Here is a 23,188-nt window from a genome sequence, read left to right on the forward strand (position 1 = left end):
AACATTGAGTGAAGCTAAAAATGTCACTGCGCCACGACACGATTAAAATTAACAAGCGTGATAGGAACCACAAAAAGAAAAAATTTAACCCTTCTTCCGTCCGTCTATTTGTCAATACCCTTTATATCGGGTACGCGTCGAGGTATCGAGTTGAACTTTCCAGTCTCTTGAAGCTGTGAAGAAATGGATAAGATAAGTTCAGAATACGGCCGTTTATGCCGCATAAAGCGTATATTTTGACACTCAAAGGTATCAAAATTTATAGGGTATTTTTCGTTGTCCTAGAACTATGAAATCTGACAAATAATACCGTCTAATAGTACAAGTATAGTATAACCCCCTTATTTATAATAGTCTACTAACTTAAAGCATTGCTAATTCTCACTCTGTCTTCTTCTATTGACCTAAGTCAGAATGAGAAAAAACACTCCTTAGCGGCTGTTTAAAGTTAGCGGACCATTATGAATAAGGGGGTATGTATATAAACTCTGAAAACTATACTTTTGTAATTACATCATTTTAAAAATGTTTGTATGCGACACGTATAACTAGGGCAGAAAATGCTCGGCGTCACTCAACGCGACGTTCGCCTGTGGCTCATATCGCAACCCACGTCATCGTGTTTTTTGACCTTCATTATACAACTGTTGCATAAAATACTATAATTACACCGGTTTAGAATTAGATGATCATTTAGTGCTGTTAGATAGTAGCCCCGATGGAACACGATCGACGATATATTGAAAAGAATTGCACGCTAAGTCCTAGCCGAGTAGCTACGGATTACATAATTTGCATGACTCAACATAATCAGAGTCCTGAATTTAGGCCATTGTTTTGCAACAAAAAATATTGGATGACGTACGAAAATATGTTACTCCACTGTAAATACCTCTCAAAAGCCTTCGTATTGTATTTTATTAAAATTGCTCGTAACTATTTTCTACAGATCTTTAGAAGATAAAATCCCTCTTTCTGGATCTATCCCACTTCTGAAATATCAAGAAATACAATACTCACAGTAATAAGAGCATTAATACAACTCTTTACAAAATCAATGTTTGCTTTATAAATCCTTTTAACTTTGTAATGAAGTAAATTAAATAGTTGTTTTAATTTATTGAAAAGTATGTAATGATAATCACCATTATTAGTGTTATTTATTCCTCATATATATATGCTTTACTTGACACCTGAGCTAAATAGAGAATTGAAATATTATCATCGTCAAAAGGGAAGATATGTTTTAAAATGTAATTTAAAACTCAATACTTGGACTCATAAGAGAGTTAAGATTTTAAATAATTAGGGCTTAAAATAAGGGCACCGCGGGTTTTTTTTTTATATTTGTGGAGGTTTTCTACTGTATCATTATTATATGATACGATAATACCACGTCGGATATTGATCTGTTATTTCAAAATACTTTTACGTATTTTTAGCAACCCAGACACTTGAATGCAAGACCAAGAACTATCCCACAACTGCTGCATAATACCTCTTATTGTTTCAGAATTTATTGAAATTTCAAGAATAGCGACTGAAACTTGGCGTCCCTCTATCGACGCAGCACTGGTAAAGTGAACAGCTTGCTTTTATAAACCATCACGAGAAAACCATATTTACACCGTTTGCTATGTACTCACGCATACCAATATGGAATACATCTATGTTTTAATTTGCAGAATCGTACATATATAAACTGAATTTGTAAAGAAATAAAAGAACGAATATATGTAAAAAAATCATATCTCATGAAGCTAATTATAAAGAAGACCATATTGTAAACACAATGAGTTCAAAAATAGAACATCTTGAAACTATTAATTTAGAAAATATTCCATTTAATGATTAATATTCGTATTATTTAGAATATAATATGTAAAAGTATTAATTCGAAATTATTGTCGTATGTTGAGTTCGTCTGAAGTTGATAAAATTGTAGATACCAATTTGCTACGAATTATTTATCGATAGAAACGTAGCGACCTTGTGTTTGATTACAGCTATGTACCACAGAACAATGCTTTAGAATATAAGCGACGCTCGCTATACAGTTTGCGATAGCTAAATGACAGTCGCTATTCCGAAACGATGTTATTTATCAACTATCGGCGAACAGTCTATTTTCAATCACGATTGAACCTCTTTGAATCTCAGTATAGCGAATCATGAACTCGCATAAAAATATAGGCCTTAGAATACTAATAGGCACATGTAACACGGAGTAATGCAGCATCTCGCGAAATTTCGCGGCGGAAATATGCCGAAGCGTCTAGTTTATGCATATGCTTGCCAAAGTAATATGTTATGTAATGATATTATTGTGCTTCACACATTTTTATAAACAAAATATATAGAAAGTATAGAATATAATTTGGTACTTCTAATTTGGTCAAACGTAATTGTGCGAATTTCGCGTCGGTTTCGTAAGATGTTTCGCTGGACACACGCACTAAGATTCTGTGTGTTACCGCGTAATGTTTAGGTGTAATCATTTGACGTAATTTAAAATAATTATAAAGTGTTATCATCAGTATAGTTAATTTTATCTCAATTAATAACTATATCAAATTTAAGTATGTATAGTAAAATATTTCTCATTATTGTTGTAAGTTGAATGTAACCAGTACTAACTGAAAAAGACGCGGACGTATGACGTCTCAAATAGTGATTGCCTAAATTAAAAAAAACCGAATTGAAAGTCTCAGATTGGTCAATATCTTGATACGTTTTTTTTTTGGGTTAAAATAATGTAGGATAAAATATTATCGTTAGTAAGAACGACGTTGGTGTGGGGTTTTTGAATATCGAAGCTCAGCATTTTTTTAAATAATCTCAAATTGTTGGAGTATTAGGTTACCAATATGTTTAAATACCAATACTTTGAGGCCTAAATCTCGAATGAAATATTCGGAGTTAATTTTATAAACATAACATAACATAAACAATTCAAAGTTCCTCATTAACGGATGTCTCGTTTCCGACATGTTTATATATCTATTTAAATTTAAAATGATATTTTAAACGCACGTAGCATTGCTTAATATTTTTACATATTTTTCACGCTACATTTCAAATCGGTCTAAGCAATGTTTAAGTCGTTTTGTGTTTTCAATAAATTTTTAAAGCAACGTTTTGAATATTTTTTTCATAATAGGATTTTAAATCACTTTTTTAACGTCAAAAACTACGAAATTTTGCTCAGATTCGATACATACTCAGATTGTATTGTGGTTCTGATGTATAATGTGAGTCAGTAAGCTCCAATTGTCAGTGCTTAGAAACAAGTTGGTCTTTTGTGCATGAAATGCACAAAATTATTTATTACTACAACTATTTGTTCCAGCCAACTTGTGATTCGCAGAAGCCTCCTTCAGTCCTTATAGGATTCTCGGAGTGAATGGGTGCCGATAGGTATGTTTTCCCGGTATGCATCCTGGCACACATCTTACATCAAAGTGACGAGCGCAATGGTGATGCCGCTCAAAATTTTGGTTTTTTAAGAATCCTAAGCGGCACTGCATCGTGAAGGACAGGGCGTATCACTTACCATCAAGTGAACGTATTGCTCGTCGCATCACTTTTTCACTTTCAAATCAAATGACTTCAATGGTGTTTTGCAGGTCTTATCTCTCTCTTTACGAAATATTTACCTAGTGATGCCTTACTACCAGGACATTCATTCGGTTTCCATAATCAACAAATTGTTCTTCCTAGTTTTCTCCTACTTCAGTTGGAGCCTACTCTTCCTATCTCACGGCAACAAGATGTTATATTGAGTGTATCGGATTCAGGTAGTAAGTACCTCCATATCAGGAAACTTCTTCAAAGTATAAAGTATGGTGGACAAATATGCCATTATATCATAGGAGGTCTTTCTTGGCATCATCAGAAGTAATGTAGAAGACCAAAGGACGAAAGCGTTGCTTAGACCTTTCACGTTGTTAAGCTTTAAAAGTAAACAAATCGCCTTAACAAGCAGTCCCTTTAGATAGAAAAAAAAAATGATTCCACTAATCGATTTTCAAATGTCGACAACTTGAATAACGATTTATAAACAGGGTGACCGTATTGTGAATAATCATTTGTTATCGAGCGTTTCCACTGGAGAAATTGTATTAAATTGGTATTTTTATTCCGTGTTTATAATCATCATAGGTAACAGAAACATTTTTATGTCATTACTGCTGAGACATTATTGTTACTTTATGATGTAAGTACATGGCGATCATATATGATATATATGATAAATAAATATCAGTCAATACTTAGTAAACCCGAAGTTAAGTTATGAATTACGCAATGCGTGGACTAAGCGCGGCTTAGTAGCTATTCGCGTGACGCGGAAGTAAGAAGCGGTCCATACGGACCTGTCGGTGCTTGCGCTTAACTAACGACGAGAGTCACAATCATAGGGATATTTGTTCAAAAATTAGGTAGGTACTTAAATTTATTACATAATTAGAAACGAGTACCGAGTACTCTCCTTAAATAATGTGTGTCAGAGAGTCAGTCGTACATACTGCATAACATTTATTATATATATATATATATATATATATATATATATATATATATACCTTAAAACTATTTATTTTTACCATCTGCCATCATTTTGTGAACAAAATTTTTTAGGTCGCCACATAAACTTTTTATAATCTTTACTAATTTAACTTGATTACGTATATATATAATATAATAGCGCCTTGTATCTCAATCAATAAAAACACATTTTCCTAAAAATTACCTAATTAATATTCATCCAAGAAAATATAATGTTATTATGTTAAAATGACACAGAGTATAAAAAGTAGTAAAATGCGCTAGTGAAACATTCGTTGTGTCTGGAATTATTTTTAATTATCCTCTCCATTTTAATCGCGTACTCTACGTACGTATGTCGTATCATATCATCTCCTAAAATGGACTGTATCAGAGCGTCATAAAATCTTTGGCATTTGTAATAATTTCTGTTACCTGTGGTGTATTGTAACATAATCGCCACTAAGCGAACTTTCGTCCAGTTGAAGCGTTTGTTGCACTTCGATCAAAAGTTCTACTGGATTTGTGTTTTCAAAATATCGGAACGGCGCACATTCCTATTTCTTAAATTTATAATCTGCTTCCGGTCAGTGGACTCGGCGAGAGGACGAAATATTTTTCACATGTGACATCACTTTACAAAGAGATGACACTAATATCAAGCAGTTTGAGATGTCAGGTATTACGGTCTTTTATCAAAACAGTACTGTCATAAACATTTAAAAAAATGTCATCTATTTTCGGCCCCTGGGAGTCCACTTAGTTTAAGTCCAGTAAAATTATTGATCGAAGCATCTATAGCGTGTACATTAATACCGAGAAACGCCGAATGATATGTTTCCTGGCAACATCTCTCGTCACGAATTTATCGCGTAGTCGTTAATATCTTAGAAACGGTTAGGAAATACGCGCGCTGAAACCCAATCGCACAGTTAATATGTTCCGAAATACCAATGCGATTATACCGTCTGTCTTGTCTGTATACAATTCTGTAGATAAAATTGTAAATTATCACAAATAAGAAAACGGCTGCCGATGTAATCATTGAAGCACAGAAATTCTGCGACCGCCATCAAATGCGCTCATCACAGTTTACCTAGAATTTTACGTCTTAATTTACTCGTACAAATTCAAAAGAGGAATATAAGTATGCCACAGGCTGATAAGAGAAGGGTATACAATCAATAACCTAATAATATTTAATTTTAGTTAGTCCATGAAATAGCTATATTAAAAAAATATATATCAAAATTAAAACTATATCGCAATATAGAAATTCACTCACCAATCACACTTCGATAACTGATAAGTTTTTATACTTTATAAATAAAGACTTTTGTTAATTACTTAAAAATTTTAATACACGAGTACTTAGATGATTAAATAATTTGATATACTTTGTCTAACAAAAAGACAAATTGAAATGTTTTAAAATTGCGTTGCTTTATTTAACTTCGAACATTAGGGTTAAGTTCCATACAGATAAAGTCCTTATAAAATTATATTTTAAATAGTAAGTAAATTATGTAAATAATAGTAGAACAACTATGTACCTGAATGAGCAACGGAAGTATTGATTATTATTTACTGACATTGTTACGTGTCTATCATCAAAATGGCTAATGATTTTATTTGATAAGTGCATACAATTACTATTAATTTGTTATGTGAGATAAAGAAGTCTCATAATATGTGATATTTTCTAACAACTTTAAACCATTCGTGAATGGGCAAAACTTATTTATGACAAGACAGATGGTCCTTATATTTGATTGATATCAGCTGTGACGGAAATATTGCGAAGCTGTTATTGGTCGAATATAAAATTTGTAAATATCAAAACTTCGGCGTCGCAGTATTTGACTTAGAACATCTAGTCATATAACAACAAATAGATACATACCGTAGGTCCATTTTGGTAATGTCTAGGTATGCTTTATCAATCAAAAGTACTATCTACCTATAATATGTGATACATACTTATCAAATCAAAAATATAGGCTACGTGCATTTCTATTTCCGATTATGATGTCATTTAAACGAAATGGACCTTCAGTACATATCTATTATGTGAAAGGGGTATGTAAATATAAAGGCGTAGGCCCACCAATCCAGATCGTATATGCACAAACACTAACCAAGTATTACAAATACATATTAATTTATATCAACATGGTAGCTTTAAGATGTAAAACTCGCGGCTGTATAAGATACAGTTTGATTAACGTCGTGCCACATCCCAATCTAGTTGATCCAACTACATTTAGGTTATATGAAACTTGAACAAACGTTTTGGAATATATATTCGAGACAATCGATATTGGAATCGAATGACGCGCCTTGTCAAAACCGTAAAGAGAACTCCGTCCCCAAACTACTTAACATGTCGCTTTGAAGTATCAATTCTATAAGAAATACAGGTGCTTGAATACGAAAATGCATAGAACTATAACGCACAAAATGTGATTGTTTGATACCCGAAATCGCCTTTCAAATATAGTTCAAATGACGGTAGACAGAGGAAATCTTCGATTATACTCTTGTATCGATAAACGATTTATATTTTAGCTTAGAAGATAATGTAAATAATGCTTACATAGTTAGTACTAAGTACCTTTACTTTAGATCTTCACCTATATAGAAACAAATATTAATTTCATTTGAATATTTTTTATGGAATTTATAAACGTTCAATGTGAAGAACATATTATAAGGCAACGAAGAGACTTACCAACAGACATTCCCTGAGACTGAAACTAATAGAGAGGCTAAGATCTAAACAATTATTGTTATCAACTACGACGCAGTTACCTGTTCCAATTCAAACGCTTCGTGTATTATTTGTTATCTGGAGTCTGAAGCCAATCAAAAATTTGAAATTACAATTTGACATATCATCTGTTGAAAATTTGATATATATTTTAATAAAGGCCTAAGACTTAGTTTGGTGTCGTGCAAGACCTTACCAAAGAGGATGTAAAAACTACGTAATAAGAGGCGGGACTTCCCAAGCAAAAATTAAATTTAGTTTAGTATGAAACGTGCAGTGAGATTTGACATAAGTTTGAAATAGTAATTACAAAATGGCGATGAGGTATAATCCGGCTAAGTTTGAAAGTGAAAAGTTGCAACGTAGTGGATTTCGGCTACCTCCTTATTTTACAAGATTATAGCCGGCATCTATCAATCACTGCACGTTTCATACAACCGCTTCTTTCTTAGAGAGTTTATACCTTACATTTCCCTGAGATTTCGTCAAGGGGAGATATATATTTATGTTATCAATTTCTGTACGGCATTTATAGGTTTGTACTATGGACGATTTGTTGTCATTTTGTCTCTAAGATTATTATCACTATGTCTAAAAGCATTTAGATTTTTTGACAATAAGAACATCGTAGCTGCGTCAAATTTAAAATTTTAATTGTATAAAACATCTTAATTATTGTTATAAACAGTCACACTGTCATCTTTCCATTCCTGCCTTTTTCATTCTAAGTCTCTGTTCTGTTATTGATTACAGCTTTAAATGAATATTGAAACCGTAGTTATAAAAAAATCTCCATAAAAATGTGATAATGTCGGGTACCAAAGAGAGCATAAAAAAATAGAACAGAGAAACTTTTACCACCAAGACTTCAATGAGGCTGTGAAACAACGTGAATTCGGTTTGGCTCTAGGGATATTACAATAAATAAGTTAACTTGCACAATATAAAATTTAAAATATCGATGAATTATATTTTTATACCGACGAAAGTTTTTTTTTAAGCAGATTGACTAAAGTGTCAAACGAATGAAATTTCCGCCATATTTGTTACCTGATGACGTAAGAAAGTCGTCGAACTAGTCTATTGCTCAAGAGATAGATAAAGTATGTCATGTGCATTTATTGACACATGTTTTTATCTCACACACAGTTCCATATTTAATAAAGGTTTAATTAAACTTTTGTTCAATAGTAATTTTATTTTATTTTTAAATTTGTAATAGGAAGTAGTGTGTCGTATGATGAGATGAGGTACTTACCAATATTTTTATTTTCGTTTTTATAATAATTTCTATATAAAAATATAAGAATTTCATGTAAAAATCCGGCAGTGTTTGGAAACTGTGTGTGAGATGTGTATGAAGTTCCGCTAAACCGAATACCTTAGATTAAGACCAATTGTGTTGTACTTATCCATCTATATTTATATTAAAAGGGAATGTGGAGAGCTATGAGAATTAAGAGTGTTTAACAACTGTTATCTATGTGTGTCTTTGTCTATGGTCCACTTTATTATCTATGCTTTACAGATTATAATCGTTGCCGAGGGTGGGCCATTGAGAGATGTTTATTGTTGTAAGATCACGATGTGTATTCGAATGTTTTTGAAATTGTTATCGATTTTAATTTTTGATTTTTGTGTTTAACTGCCGTCGCGTTCCTTTTTACGTGTAATTTGGTATTTAGTAGATTTATATTAATATTAATTACTAATTGTTTATGTACCTTGCCTTGGCATCGATTCAATAGCTATTTATTAAATATATCCTATATATTAAATGTTGTTTCCCATTTAATCTTATAATATAACTTATAATTAAATGTAGAAATATTAATGAATAGAGTTTACAGTATATATCGTACAGCATATTACTACTTCGACATTTTACTTTCAGAATAATTTTATTTTAAATTACTCACCATTGAGACAACTTTTGAAGGACCGGGAAAAAGCATCTTTTTAATCTTTACTGATTTATTCGAGAGAAAGTTGAAGAATTATGTCCTTTACAAAAAATTGTAATAAAAGGATACCTAAATTATGTTATTGCTACATACTCTCGGTCTATTGATATGTTTATATGATCTATAAAGACCTACAATATCATATTTTAAAATCATTATTTTTAGAAGTCAAAATGATTTCGTTTATCCGGAAACAGGTTATGTAGGAGCTCTTATTGGCATTATTGGCAAATAAAGTCATATTATTATTGGTCAAATAAAATTTACCATAATATTACATTATATTTGTTTTTATTTTTTTTTTAATTTGTTTGACTTTAGATTAGAACCAAATATGTACCATAGAATCGGAATTCCTCCGGACCTCCGATTAAGTAATTTTGAGGAATATCTCTTTTTTTATTTGATCCGGATAACCGGAATTCAACTGTAAACTCTTTATTTTAATTTTATTTTATAATTCAAGTATAAGGGTATTTATTTGCGTAAATGTATATCTAATAACAACCAATGAATGATAAATTAATCGCACCCGAGTCCTTTTTTCTAATTATTATTTTCTACTTTAAAACCCGATCGATGTAATTCCTTCTAAATATAAGTACATTTACGCAAATAACTGCAAAACAATTTCCAATCATATATTAAGTCATAAATCTGATTTAATTATACTTTCATCTATTTTTAAAATGTATCAAACATTTTTGAAACGTATTTGATTATAGTTGCTAATAATATTTACCATTAGCGTAGATGTGACGTAATTTGGCATTTGACATGACCTTTTTTCGTAATTAGGCTAAGTAAATTTAAATTTGCGGTTTAATCCTTCAACATGTAATTAAACGAAATATCATCCAATAAAATCCATTAAAATTAAATTAGAAAAAAAAACGTCAAATTTGTTATTCATATCAAAAATAGAAAATCTCTTTCTACCATATTCTCCGGAAAAATAATAATGAAGTTAATATAGAATATTTCCCAATCGCCGAAAGTAAAACAAAATACATAGTTACATGTTGATTGAACTGTCTTGAAGTTATTTTATTCGTTTATAAATATTCAGATGTTATAAATTAAGTAATCTCCCAACGCCATGACATTGCTGTCAAGCTGTGAACATTTTCAAATATAGATATTTAGATAATTTATACGTCTAGATAGAGCCTCCCGCTGTTAAGCAACGCTTGAAAACAGGCTAGGTTTATTACTGTAGTGTGCATGCACGAGCTACGTCTTACACTCGCGATATGTATGACAAAGTAAAACAAATGTTTTAGTGTGCGTGAGCTGCTGAAAATAGTGATATCTAGACTTATAAACTATCTAATTGTAGTTTTATATTTTAACAGGTAATCTTGTTGTAGAAATTAATTAAATTTCGTTTATTTGATGTTTAAAACAACATTATTAAATAAATACTTCTTGATCCGATTTTCAGTTTGCCGTATTTAATTTAACACAAACTCAAAAAACTATATTTATATCGGTTTATGTGTCAAAACATCTAGAACGCAACAAATAAGATAATAAAATACTTGAAAATACACTGGCTTGCAATTTTCATGTTGTGTTATAAAAATAAAGTTTTTGTTAACTGTTTCACTTGCTTTTTTCAGTTGTCAAGGCGTTGGTCGCGATGTTGTCAATTAAACTTCCTTTTAAAACTATTTGATCCATAATTATTACAATATCTTGTTTACTCGTCGTAGGTATAAGTCGTATAATGTTTAGGTTTTAACCACAACTAAAATGTGTTTAAGTCTACTGTCAGAAATTTGAGAAATTTATGCTTATGATTATTCAGATTACCTATGACTTAAAAATAGCAGCTGTAACATGTAGAATATTAATAATCAATAATCTCTTTTTAAATATAGAAATGACAAAATTGAGGTTATATAATATATCATTTATCAATATCTAAATCCAACATAACATGGAACTGATATCTAAAGTTTTTCATCGCTGGCAGTAGGATTACCAATTATTAATAGGGGATTGAAATATTTTATATACAAGCTTCACATCGACTTAGTTACCGTTCCGTGCGGCGCGGCATGTCTTCGACAATCGACAAACGCGAGCGTGTATACTTATCGAATATTTTATCAGTTAATGGTGAATATTGTGTACTTACCGTTTAGTCATAAGACACGTGTGTCTTTAGTGCAGTGATGATTTAAAGCACCGCGGGCATCGAGTGTTTGATGCTAGTGACATTAATTGAAATAATAGATTATATTAATAACGCTAAGTTGGCAGAATCTACGCATTATACGACTAACCGAAATATCAGATTATCATGGTATGTGATTTCCACACACTAGTCTTAAACATATTTTGAATATTGGATTAAAATAATGTCTAAATATATATTTATATGGTTTAAATAGTACTCAATACAATTGCACACATGGTAAATGTCAAAATGTTGAACGTTTATAATGGTTGTTTTTGCATAAAAGTGTCGTGATCAATAATTGTAAATTGGTCAAAGATATCAGTTTTTAGGAAACTCACTGAACAAATGTCAAAACAACCACTATATGAAGTGCTTTTAAACTTTTATCATCGCGGAACTTTGACTTTGAACAATGTGTCAAGAGTTTCTCGCCGCCTCCGCAGTTCCGCCATGACCGCGATTCATGCAATTGTCATAATAATAACTATAGATATATGAAGTACGTGTAGTTAAAGCGGGGTTTTCACTATCCCAATTCTGGGTATATTTATACGAGTGGTTGGATAGTGTACACTCAGATTCTGTTCTAAATACCTTACATACACCATAGTCAAGCATTGTCAATGAGTTGTGTAATGTCCCACGTTAGGTTACGGGTGAAACAACTATTCTGCACAACACTTCACAAGTACACACGGGGATGTCCGCTCACAATGTCAACACATACTCAATTCAGACTAGATGCCAATACACTACAAGTTGCATTAGATTGGTTTTTTAACCAAAATACCTACCTGATGTGTTGCTTCAAGATATAGAAACGGTAGCGGACATATATTTTATGTGTTCAAAGTACAAAAACTATTGAGGAAAAGTACTTGAAGAAAATCGTAAAATTTTAATGCACTTTCAAATGTGATTAACGGGTTATTGTTAGTAATTTTAATAGAAATACCTTCTAGAGACATCCTTTTAATAGTTTTTTCCAATTAATCTGAAATGGCGCCATTAGTAACGGCTCGAGTCTACTCGGATAGTGAAAACCCCGCTTAATTATTGTAATGTTACTTCTGCAGTTTCTACTTCTGTTTTTTGACTAGTGTGTGGTAATAATTTTTGAATATCAAGGAGACTTGTACTTATTTTTTTTAATTGTTAACAATATCACGTATATCATTCGATGTCCATCATTTGTATTTCAATAAATTAATTCGTACGTAGATATATTTGTTTTATTTCCTTCTTATATTGTTCCTATACTCAGTTATACTACAATCAAAAGTACAGTGTGCAGTGTTACGATACGCGAGCGGCGGGGCGTCACTTAATCACGTCGCAACGGTTTACTGAGCGCTTATGAGCTATGATCGACGCACCAGAGGCGGCCCTATTGCGAGGCTCCGGGCGGCAGGTTTTGTGCGAGACCCTTTGTCCTTCGAAAGTAGGCCTGGTTGTTTTCTTTAGGTATTTGTCATGTTTGAGGAAAAATGCTAAACTTATACAAATAAATAAAATTTTAGTTTTAAAATTGAAACATTGAAAAATTTCTTAGATTCTGATATCTTTAAAATAAAGGATAGTAAGGGCTGAAAGGCGAATATGTTTTATTAATTTTAAGTTTTGAAAAATTCCGTTCAGTAGACGCAACTGTAACAGTTGTGGCAGCAATAATTCTCAGGACTATTTCGATAGTGGGGTAAACTTGAGATATTTTTTTCTAATATGTACCGAGATAATGTCGTTTCCTTCATAAACACGGATGAATATTTAGTTCTTTGTACAATTCATATCTATCAATATCACATTGATTCTCCTACTGTCATAGATATTTGTCATGTCATAGATGTGTCATGCCCTGTACTTTCCCCGGGGCGTAAAAGGAATAGGGAAGTCCCAAGCCCATGGGTGTCGTAAGAGGCGACTAAGGGCTTTTTAGAAGTGGGAGAGTCACGCTGCGGTCTTATGACGTCAGCACAATCGGGCCAGACTCGTCCGGGTTAATTACCACACTCGCACAGAATACTGGCGTGAAGTAGCGGCCAAGTGCCGCTAAGTTTCGCATAGGTTAGTGTCAAGGACCGGACTCCTATTCCATAAAAAAAAAAATGCAAGTCGCTTCATTGCTTCAAAAGTTCACTATCACCATTTTCCTTTAATCTTTTATATTATATATTACCTAAACCAAATATGCTCTCATGATGCTTAAGAGCCTCAAAACTAGGATGGAAGCTTGCGCGCAAGTTGTGAACGGTGACATAAAAATAGTTTTTTTTTATGCATTCATGGGGTTCTTCATCTTCCCCTTTATAATTTAAATGCCTGTTTTAAGTCGTCTTCGGACTTCTTTGAATTGTCTCTTCTCTGAATCATTTACCTCGGCTATTTCTTTCGCAGTTACTAGGGATGACTGATAACTATTTTCTGGAAATTATTGAGCCAGTTTATAAATGCATCTAGGTGTTGTATAGCCACATCTAAGTGCATGTTTTCACTTTGCCACATTTTACATATAATATTTATCTTTGTTAGAATGTCATACCATATTATAAGAAGTGAAACTACAAATTCGTAGGAAGTTATTTAGTTTTCTATAGAAATGCCATAGGTACTATAGAATGGCATTTACTGACCAACTGACAATCTGTTATAATTTTTCCTCTAAATTCTTTAAAGCATCACATATATTGCTTAATTGGTATTTAACGACCTTCACCGATGCTACCCTGCACTCCGATCTAGTCTTACAAAGCGATTTTAGCGATAATGATTTTACATGGGCATTTAAAATAGCCCACCTCTGAATTGAACTGGCAAAAAGTGTACAACCTTTGTAGCAAACCAAAAAAATATTTTGCTTGGACACAACACGATGCTGCATCTTCTAGTAAGAGATTCCAGCTATGACTCCCACAAGGTTAAAAATAAGCAAGTAGATTAATTTCCAGAATACGTTTTTGAATATTGTTGTATTTGTATTAAAAAATCTTATAATAATTGAAAGTTGCTCAACACGAGAGACGTCGCGAGTACAATCAAGAATAATCTAGTAATTTTTATTGCATGAGCTCATTTTCAATATTTTTTTCGATATAGTGGTCATTAATCGTCTTGTCCCTCACTTGTTTTATGTGAATTCTCAGCACGGGATTAAATCGGGCTATTAACTTTACTAAATCAACAAAGTTGTCGTTTGTCTCACTCGAATCTAAGTCAGATGGTAACTTCTTTCTATGACCCCTGAAGAACAAATTGTGTGATGCTAGAATATTTACAATTGCGAGCAATCGTTCTAAAATCTCTCTCCAACGTTGCCGTTATCCAATTTGTGACTGGGCCAAGGAGTCAATAGTGGAAAAGCTTTTAAATCCATTCTCCAAATTAATTCATTTCAACATACAATCTCTCTGCTGTCGACTAGATTCGTGAGACTAGGTATCACCCGTGTTTCTAATCACACACTCCTTCATTTGATCCAATCGACACGGAAAGAAATAAACGGTGTCCTTTGTTGCGAATCAGTCAGCCAGCGCCTGTCAAACTTTTCACCATGAACAATCTTTTATTTTGTTTCGCAAAAACATTTCAATATTTTTTTAGTATCACACAGTTTTTCTATACAATTTTTCAGCTGTTGACAAACGAAATGAAACACGGAGATTACTTTATTATTTATTATTAGTACCAGGAGCAGAACATTATGTCTCGACTCCCGAATTGACCCGTGTGGTATGCGATTAAAAAACCTAAATTATTATTAATAATAAAATTATCAAGTATTTCGAGGCGTGATATTCAAGACTGTAGGTCTTGAAGTGCATTTTGCAATTATGTTTTGAATGAATCATTATTTAACCAACCTTATTTTAATTTACCGTTATGTACCTTAGTAAGTAATTAAGGATCAAAATCAAGTATAATATAGTTTTTACTTTAAAATGTGTAGTTAAAAAATCAATATGTTTTTAATTTTTCGTGGGTGATTGCGCGAGGCCCCGGGCGATTGCCCCGTTCGCCACCCCTAACCCCTTGGCCACAGTCACCTGCGGCGCGCAAAGCGGCGAGCGGCAAAAACAAATTGAGGAACTTGTATGAAGTATGGCACAGCTATCGGCTCGGCGCATTGCGGTGCGACCTGGGGCGCGGCGGCGGCGGACTGCGCGGCGTGCGAGTGAAACAAATGCACTCGGGAGTATCGAGGCGGCCACAGCTACGAGCGGCGCGCGCGGCGGCAGTGGTGGACGCATTTAGCATCGCGCGACCAAAACAAATAATTTTGTTTTTATCGCGCATTGAGTTCATATAAAATAATGGATACAGAACAATTTATTTTTATTGCGCCGCGCTCGCAACTGGTCGAGCTGTGGCATGCCGCCGCACCCCGCGCCTCTCGCCGCGCCGCGCTCCACACCGCCAGAAACTGTGGCCAAAACCTAAGGCCGCCAATGATCCTCACTGACTAACAATAATTGGTAGTTGTCGCGAGCTGTACGTACTTCATAGAACTGACATTCGAGTCAGGTCCCGAGCTAGGTTGACTGGGTTATCAACGAAGAAATAAATGTGCTGTCAATACTTATTGGACACCCACAGCACATGCAACTATGTCTTAGGCCTATCGCTGATGACACACTTTTTGTGCTGCGGCTGCGGCAAACAAAAAGTCGGCATTGCGCGCAAAATGTCTTTGGCAGATATTACACACACTCAACGCACACTTTCGGTCATTTTGTCGGCAGAACTATACACGCAATGCAAGTACAGAGATTGAGGTGTATTATTTCGTACTTGAGATATAAAAAAGAAGAATAAATAGAGAATTTTGGGTTCACCCTATTCAATCAGAAGGATTATTGAAGGGACTGTTTCATATTAAACATTCAGTTTTAAAACTATATCCAAATAAATTTGGAAATTACATCCCGCAATTTTCTTTTTAAATTTTTGTCATGATACTCTGCCAAAGATGTATCATACAGTGATGGCAAAGAGTATAATAATTGAGTGATGGTCTGATTTCTATTTCTTGAATCAACATCGATGTCTAGCGCCATTATACACGTCAATCACTAGCAAATATAAACTACTATATAGACTAAAGTAAGCGTCGTCTGCGTTAGCGCGTGTTGACGCGAACGTTAATTTTTTGGCACACTTTTTAAACGGCGCGGTCTGTCAGAGCTACGAGGATATTTTGTATGTCAAACTTTTTATGCGCGTCATATGCGTTACGGCATATAAATCTATCGGTTTTATTATCACAGACTAAAAAGTGCGTCACGGATAGTCTGTCGTCTGCGATAGGCCTTATGTTCAGCTGACATCATGACAAGTATTTCAATAAAACGAATATTGTTTTGTTAAACTATATTTACACTAGTTACTATTACTTATGATATATATATGATATTAAGAGGTACTTTGGGCTACTGTCTCAGCTTCTTTAGCTAGCCTTTCCTTCTCAGCTAACCTGTTCCTCCATGCAGTTATATAGCACCTCGGATGGATTGGGAAGAAACCTGCTAAACCTGAAAATAATATTATTCAGTTATTATATATAATATAATCATTATGTAATAATAATAAATACAAAATTAAAACAAACAATAATTCAAGTAAAATATTATTTAAAGAATCAAATATTTTTTATAAACTTTATTACTTTAGAATAATGCCAACATCAATATTTTTATATTCAAAAATATTCTGGAAAATTCAAATAAATAAAGCAACACCATTGGTCAGAGCAAATTTGCAAAAGTGAAGTCAACTTTAAGCCTATCCTCTCCACTTCTTTGTTCACATTCACATTAAAAAGGGAAGGTGTAGTGTCAGTGTGCTGTTAGTAGATATCATTGATACAGGAAATTCCCTAAATCAACCCCTACAGTATAAGAGAGTACCAATACCCTTTTTTGAAATGTACTTTGGACTTTTCATCTGTTCACTAGGCACAAACTGTGGGAAGTTTAACTGGAAGTCAACATTCTGGGATTTATAAGAGGCCTGGCCTGACAGACTCAGATCAGACTGGCCCTGTCCATCTGAATCTTATGATTAGATAATCAGTGATTAAACTTTCAAGTGAAACAGCAGTGATTAAACTTTCAATGAAGACAGTGTAAATCCATATATTTATGGCTGGAAATAAATTAAAAGCCTACATTGAAGCGAATGGTAGTAATTTTGAAAAAAATCCTTTTTGATTTACTTCTAAGACTTCAATAAATAAATATGTCTAAGTTTTATTAAAATTTCGTCTTGAATAACAATTTTTTTTTTGTAGAAAAACTTATGGCCAAACTATGTACAAAACATACCTAATAAGTGAGCAACTGGCGGAGTCACATGTGCACCTTGGCCGAGCCAGTGTTTGATTCGTTCTAGATTCAATGCCACCATTTTCTCATTGTTCATGTTGGGCAAAGGATCATAAGACCCTAGCTGTTCAATAACTTCCTGATTGTTTAGCCTTTTGCGCTGTTAAATTTACAAGTGTATTAAAACAAAGAGTAGCAGAAATATTTATATTCTTATAATATCTGCAATCAGTCAAATAGTAATTAGCAAATGTGTAATGATATGACACTGCAGAGTAGTTTTTCTCTATCAAAAAGCCTTTTTCAGGTCTTTAAATAAAGCAAAAGTTATATAGGTAAGTTCTCCATTCTCCAGAGTATATGGATGCAATCAAAATGCATCCATATACTCTTGTCTTGTTTTATTAACAGTGAAATTAAAACTATTCAGCAAGTGTGGTCAAAATTTCACTTGTGCAATAATTAAGAAAGTCTATTAAAGTGATGTACAGAGTCGGATTCAAGGTGAAAAGAAAAATGGTAAATAATATAGAAGAACTCAGAGGAATCTCAGAACATATTGCTATTCTTAATATAAAATTAAATATGACTGGAGAAAAGGAAGATATAGTAAAAATTGAAAAATTCTATAATGACCTCCAAAATACTATTGAAACCGCACATAAGAATATCATAGTAATGGGAGATTTTAATGGCCAAATCGGAACACCTAATAACGGAGAAGAATATATTATAGGCAGATATCGCTTTAGAAAACAGACTTACCATACTAAATAACTTTTATAACAAGAAACCCTCAAATAAATGGACATGGATATCACCTAATGGGCTCTATAAGAACGAAAACGACTACATTATGTCAAACAATAGAGTTTTTAAAGATATATATAATTACTATAAAAAATTTAAACTTTAACACAGACCATAGGATGATTCGGACAACGTTGTCAGGTACACATATCAAGAAAACTAGACCATTTATCAATAAATATACAGTTTTTCGAATCACAGGAAACACGGAATTACTGCGCAGCAATCTCTAGAAATCACTAGATAAAGAGGAACATGATAACAAAGAATCGACATCTATACAAGAAAAATACAATAAATTAATTAACAATATAAAAACTATCACAAGCAGAACAAAGACAAGTAACAAAAACGAAGCATCACCTAAAGTTAAAAAATTACTACAGGAACGGAAGATACTTTTACAACAAAAGAAAAATAAAGATAACCATCAAAAAATAACAGAAATTAGCAAACAGATTAGTGAACAACTTAGAAAAGAAAGAAAAACTAAACATTTAAATACGATGAAAGTTTATATAGAAAAAACAGGTGGAATTAAAAAGGCACTAAAGGAAATTAACCACAAAAAAGACTGGATACCAAATATTTAAAACAAAGACGGTAAAACTAGTAGCAATAGACACGATATATTAAACAATTTATACAAAAGTGATAAAATTCGAAAAACTACACAAGAATGCATTGCGCTGACGGACGAAGAGCAAATACCTGAAATATTAAAGGATGAAACCATAAAAGCTATTAGGACACAAAAGTTTGATAAGGCACCTGGAGCAGATCTCATTACAAATGAACTACTAAAAACTAAATTACCAGTGATCACTCCAAAACTAACAGATATATTTAACGAGATTCTCAGAACGGAAATTATTCCATAGGTGTGGACCAAATCGACCAATTATAGACCAATCAGCTTAATGTCCAATGTTTACAAAGTGTTTTCCAAAAACATATTATGTAGAATAGCCTTGACGAAAATCAGCCTAAAGAGCAAGATGGATTTTGTAGAAATTTTTCAACTATAGACCACAACCACACCCTTCGACAAGTACTACAAAAAATCAAAGAATTTAAGAAAACCTACTTTATCGGATTTGTTGATTTTAACAAAGCATTTGATACCTTAGAACACGAATTTATCTGGGATGCATTACATTTTCAAGGAATACAAACAAAATACATTCGAATCCTGGAAAACGTTTACAAAAAGAGTACTGCACAGATAAAGTTTGAATCTACAGGTGAAGAGTTTGACATTGAAAGAGGTGTTCGCCAGGGAGATCCTATCTCACCTAAACTATTTTCAGCCGTCCTAAAAATGGTATTCAGGAATCTGAATTGGTCGAAGAAAGAACTAAATATAAATGGCGAAAATCTGAATCATCTACGTTTTGCTGATGACTTACTCATATTTTCTGATAGCCCAGAAACTTTAAATGGAATGGTACAGGATATAGCGGATGAGAGTATTAAGGCAGGCCTTTCAATGAATTTAACAAAAACAAAAATAATGACAAATTCTGCACAAACAGTGCAAATAACAGTTAATCATGAGCAAATAGAATACATTCAGGAATATATATACTTAGGGCAGTTAATATTGAATGAAGAATGTATGCAAAAAGAAATAGAAAGAAGAATAGTAAATACGTGGAAATGATACTGGTCACTTAATTCAGTAATGAAGAATAAAGAAATGCCTATAAAAGACAAAAGGAAAGTATTTAATATGTGCATACTACCATGCTTTATATTGTACGGTTGTCAGACATGGGCATTGACAGAGTAACTAGCCAACAAAATTAAAATTTGTCAGAATGGAATAGAAAGAAGCACAAAAGGTGTTAAAAGAAAGGATCATGTGAAATTAAAAGCCATCAAAAATAAGACAAATTTTAAGAATGCATACAAAACATTCAAACAATTAAAATGGAAATGGACAGGTCATATGATAAGAGAAAAGACAGAGAAATGGGCAAGACTAATAACTGAATGGCAACCACTAGATAGCAAAAGAAATAGAGGTAGACAGCCTATGAGATGGGAAGACGACATCAAGATAATTGCGGGGCAGCTATGGACTCGTACAGCAAAAGATAGGACAGAATGGAAATCTTTGGAGGAGGCCTTTGTCAGAAGACAAGCTGTACCACAGTAAAGACTGTTTGCCGATAGTATTTAGAGGCACTATTTTTACTTTATTTTAGTAACTACTATGTAAAATTTGTACAGCAATAAAGGCTTTTTTATTTTTATTTATTTATTAAAGTGATATCATTTTTTATTGGGCATCTCACACTATGGTCAGTTTCTTAATTTTATACAAAGAAGCTTATGAATTACTTAAACTTAATTTATTACAACTTTTGTAATACTTTTATCCAAATTATAATAATACTATGTAAACGAAGTTAAGAAAGTTTTGTGTTATCTATCAATAAAAGCACAAATTTACTATACTTCTACAAATATATTTCTTCATATTGAGATATAAAGCTGGGGTAAATAATTCATAAACAGTCGAAAAGTACTTACGTGCGTAACTGAAATAAGATAGAAAGGCCTATTAGTACATCCTTGCGGTATCAACCGAATCGATTTAGCTGCTCTCGCATAAAATATTCCAGTTCCACTTGCTGGTGGCAAAGGCATTTTGAAGTTTTTCGTCTATAGAAAAAAACAATTCGCAATTAAGTATTTATTTAAAACTTATTATTGCCTAACCTTGTCCTAATACTAATTTAAATGATTTAGAACTTCATGTTCTGCCTTGGAAGTTGCTTGTAAATTTGTAAAATGTTAAAATATTCAATAGGTAGAGTAGACTGTAGTGTTTACTAAATATATTTATGTATAATTATTGTTGTTCTTGTTAGAGTAAAAATATTCTTTGGTTAGAAATTAGAAGTTAGAACTTAGAACTTTTTTTTTTTGGGATTTTATGGCCTGGTAACTAAGACCTTTAAGTCAAGTCTTTTTTTATTATCTAAATATGTATACTTTTCATTTCACAGTTCACTTATCACTTCACTTTATTTTATATTGTTAGAATTGTATTCTTAATATATTTATATAATGGTTTATAACTTCTTTTGTCTCTTAATAACTGATCAAGTGGAGGCGGGCGGGATGAAGAATCACATAAAATTTTGGAGTCACTGATTTCACTGGCCAGCACAAGTCTGTCAATCAGAAATATTTGGCAGTCGAAAATAAGGTGGTCCATAGTTCCTTCATTAGAAATTCCAATGTGGGCAAATTTTATTCTCAACAATACCCAATCTTGCAATGTGTGACGGTGCAGTAGTTGCAATCCTTCAATTGATTGTACCAGGGTCTGACAGGTATGTTTTCTTGTATGTGGCCATACCATTTTCCTTCATTATCTTGGTCTTTCTTCCACGTCTAACCATAACTTTTGAATTTCTTGGTCAATATATTGGGAGACAATCAGTCATAGGAATCTCTATAACATTTTTAACATCAACTGAATTAATACCTTCATATGCAGTCTTATCAGCCATTTCGTTGACCCATAGGAAGGCCACTTGAATATGCTCAAGGTTGTATTTATATATTATTTCTTTTATAAAAAAGAGGATATAGTTAGATTTAAAATTAACTGTAAGATTAGTTAAACCTTTTATTAAGCTTAAAGAATCTGTTACTATTAAAAAGTTCTTAAAGTTGTGAATTTCGCGTATCTTTATTAATGCCTCATAGACTGCATATGATTCTGCTGTAAAAATTGAGCATGATTTGTGTAGAACAAAATTTTTACAAAATTTGGTTTGTGGATCGTATAGAGCAGAATGTACATATTCACTCCCTTTACTTCCATCAGTATACATAACATAGTATGTTTTATTATTACTTAAAAATTATAGCATATCTAAATTGTTGTTTATTGTGTTTTTCATTTCTGTTAAGGGTTGAAAAATACACTGGTAAGAAAAGGAGTAACATGGCCATTGTGATTGTTTTCTTATTTTACAAAATTTCATATCTATTTCTAGAAGCGTGTTGGGCAGTTCTGGAGAGATACCACTTATGAGATCAATCCCTGTTGTTAATGATCCTAGAGATCTATTTATATAAGATAAAATTTTACTCATTATTTATTTGTTATTAGAGTATATTACTTTGAGACAGTATCTTTCTGCAAGCAAAAGCCACCTCAAAATTAAAGGCATTATTTTTGTTTCAACCTCCATGGCCCTTATGAGAACTTAGAACTTAATACTTAGTAGTCAAAGAGAATTTAAACACTACGTTCAAGAGTCCAAATACAAAATAATGAGAAATGTCGTTTGTATTGTATTGCACTAAATCTTGATACCAATATAACTAATGACGTAATATCAGTGCCAATATAATAAATATATAGGGTTGGAATACATAATTTTTATCGATAATTAACTAATAATATATATATAATGTCTAATTTTAAGGTTCTCTTTTGTTAATTTTAATATGGAGCTACGCAAAGTTTAACTAGTTTAAACTAAGGGATACGTTTTAGTTATCCCAAAGAAAAAACAATTAACATAATTAATAGTTTTGTTTTGCGTTGTAGTTTCGGTTTAGACAG

At 32.6% G+C, this 23,188-nt stretch overlaps 2 protein-coding genes across 2 annotated transcripts in view; one reads left to right on the forward strand and one right to left on the reverse strand.

Moving 5' to 3' along the window:
* The window catches only part of LOC126978807 (uncharacterized), a 34,772-nt gene extending 22,083 nt beyond the window's left edge, over positions 1-12,689 (forward strand). The window contains exon 13 of the mRNA XM_050827892.1: positions 1,514-12,689. The gene's annotated coding sequence lies outside the window, so the exon portion shown is untranslated. The remainder of the gene's footprint in view (positions 1-1,513) is intronic.
* Positions 12,690-16,816: 4,127 nt separating this feature from the next.
* LOC126979019 (probable 28S ribosomal protein S16, mitochondrial) lies at positions 16,817-21,512 on the reverse strand. Its single transcript, XM_050828169.1, has 3 exons — positions 21,133-21,512; positions 17,785-17,944; positions 16,817-16,992 (listed from the first exon to the last, which is right to left on the reverse strand). Exons 1-3 carry the CDS (start codon positions 21,247-21,249, stop codon positions 16,874-16,876), a joined length of 396 nt encoding a protein of 131 aa, XP_050684126.1. The 5' UTR covers positions 21,250-21,512; the 3' UTR covers positions 16,817-16,873.
* Between the last annotated feature and the right edge of the window lie 1,676 nt (positions 21,513-23,188).

Source organism: Leptidea sinapis, chromosome 3 (genome assembly GCF_905404315.1).
Source record: "Leptidea sinapis chromosome 3, ilLepSina1.1, whole genome shotgun sequence".
NCBI classification, from domain to species: domain Eukaryota; kingdom Metazoa; phylum Arthropoda; class Insecta; order Lepidoptera; family Pieridae; genus Leptidea; species Leptidea sinapis.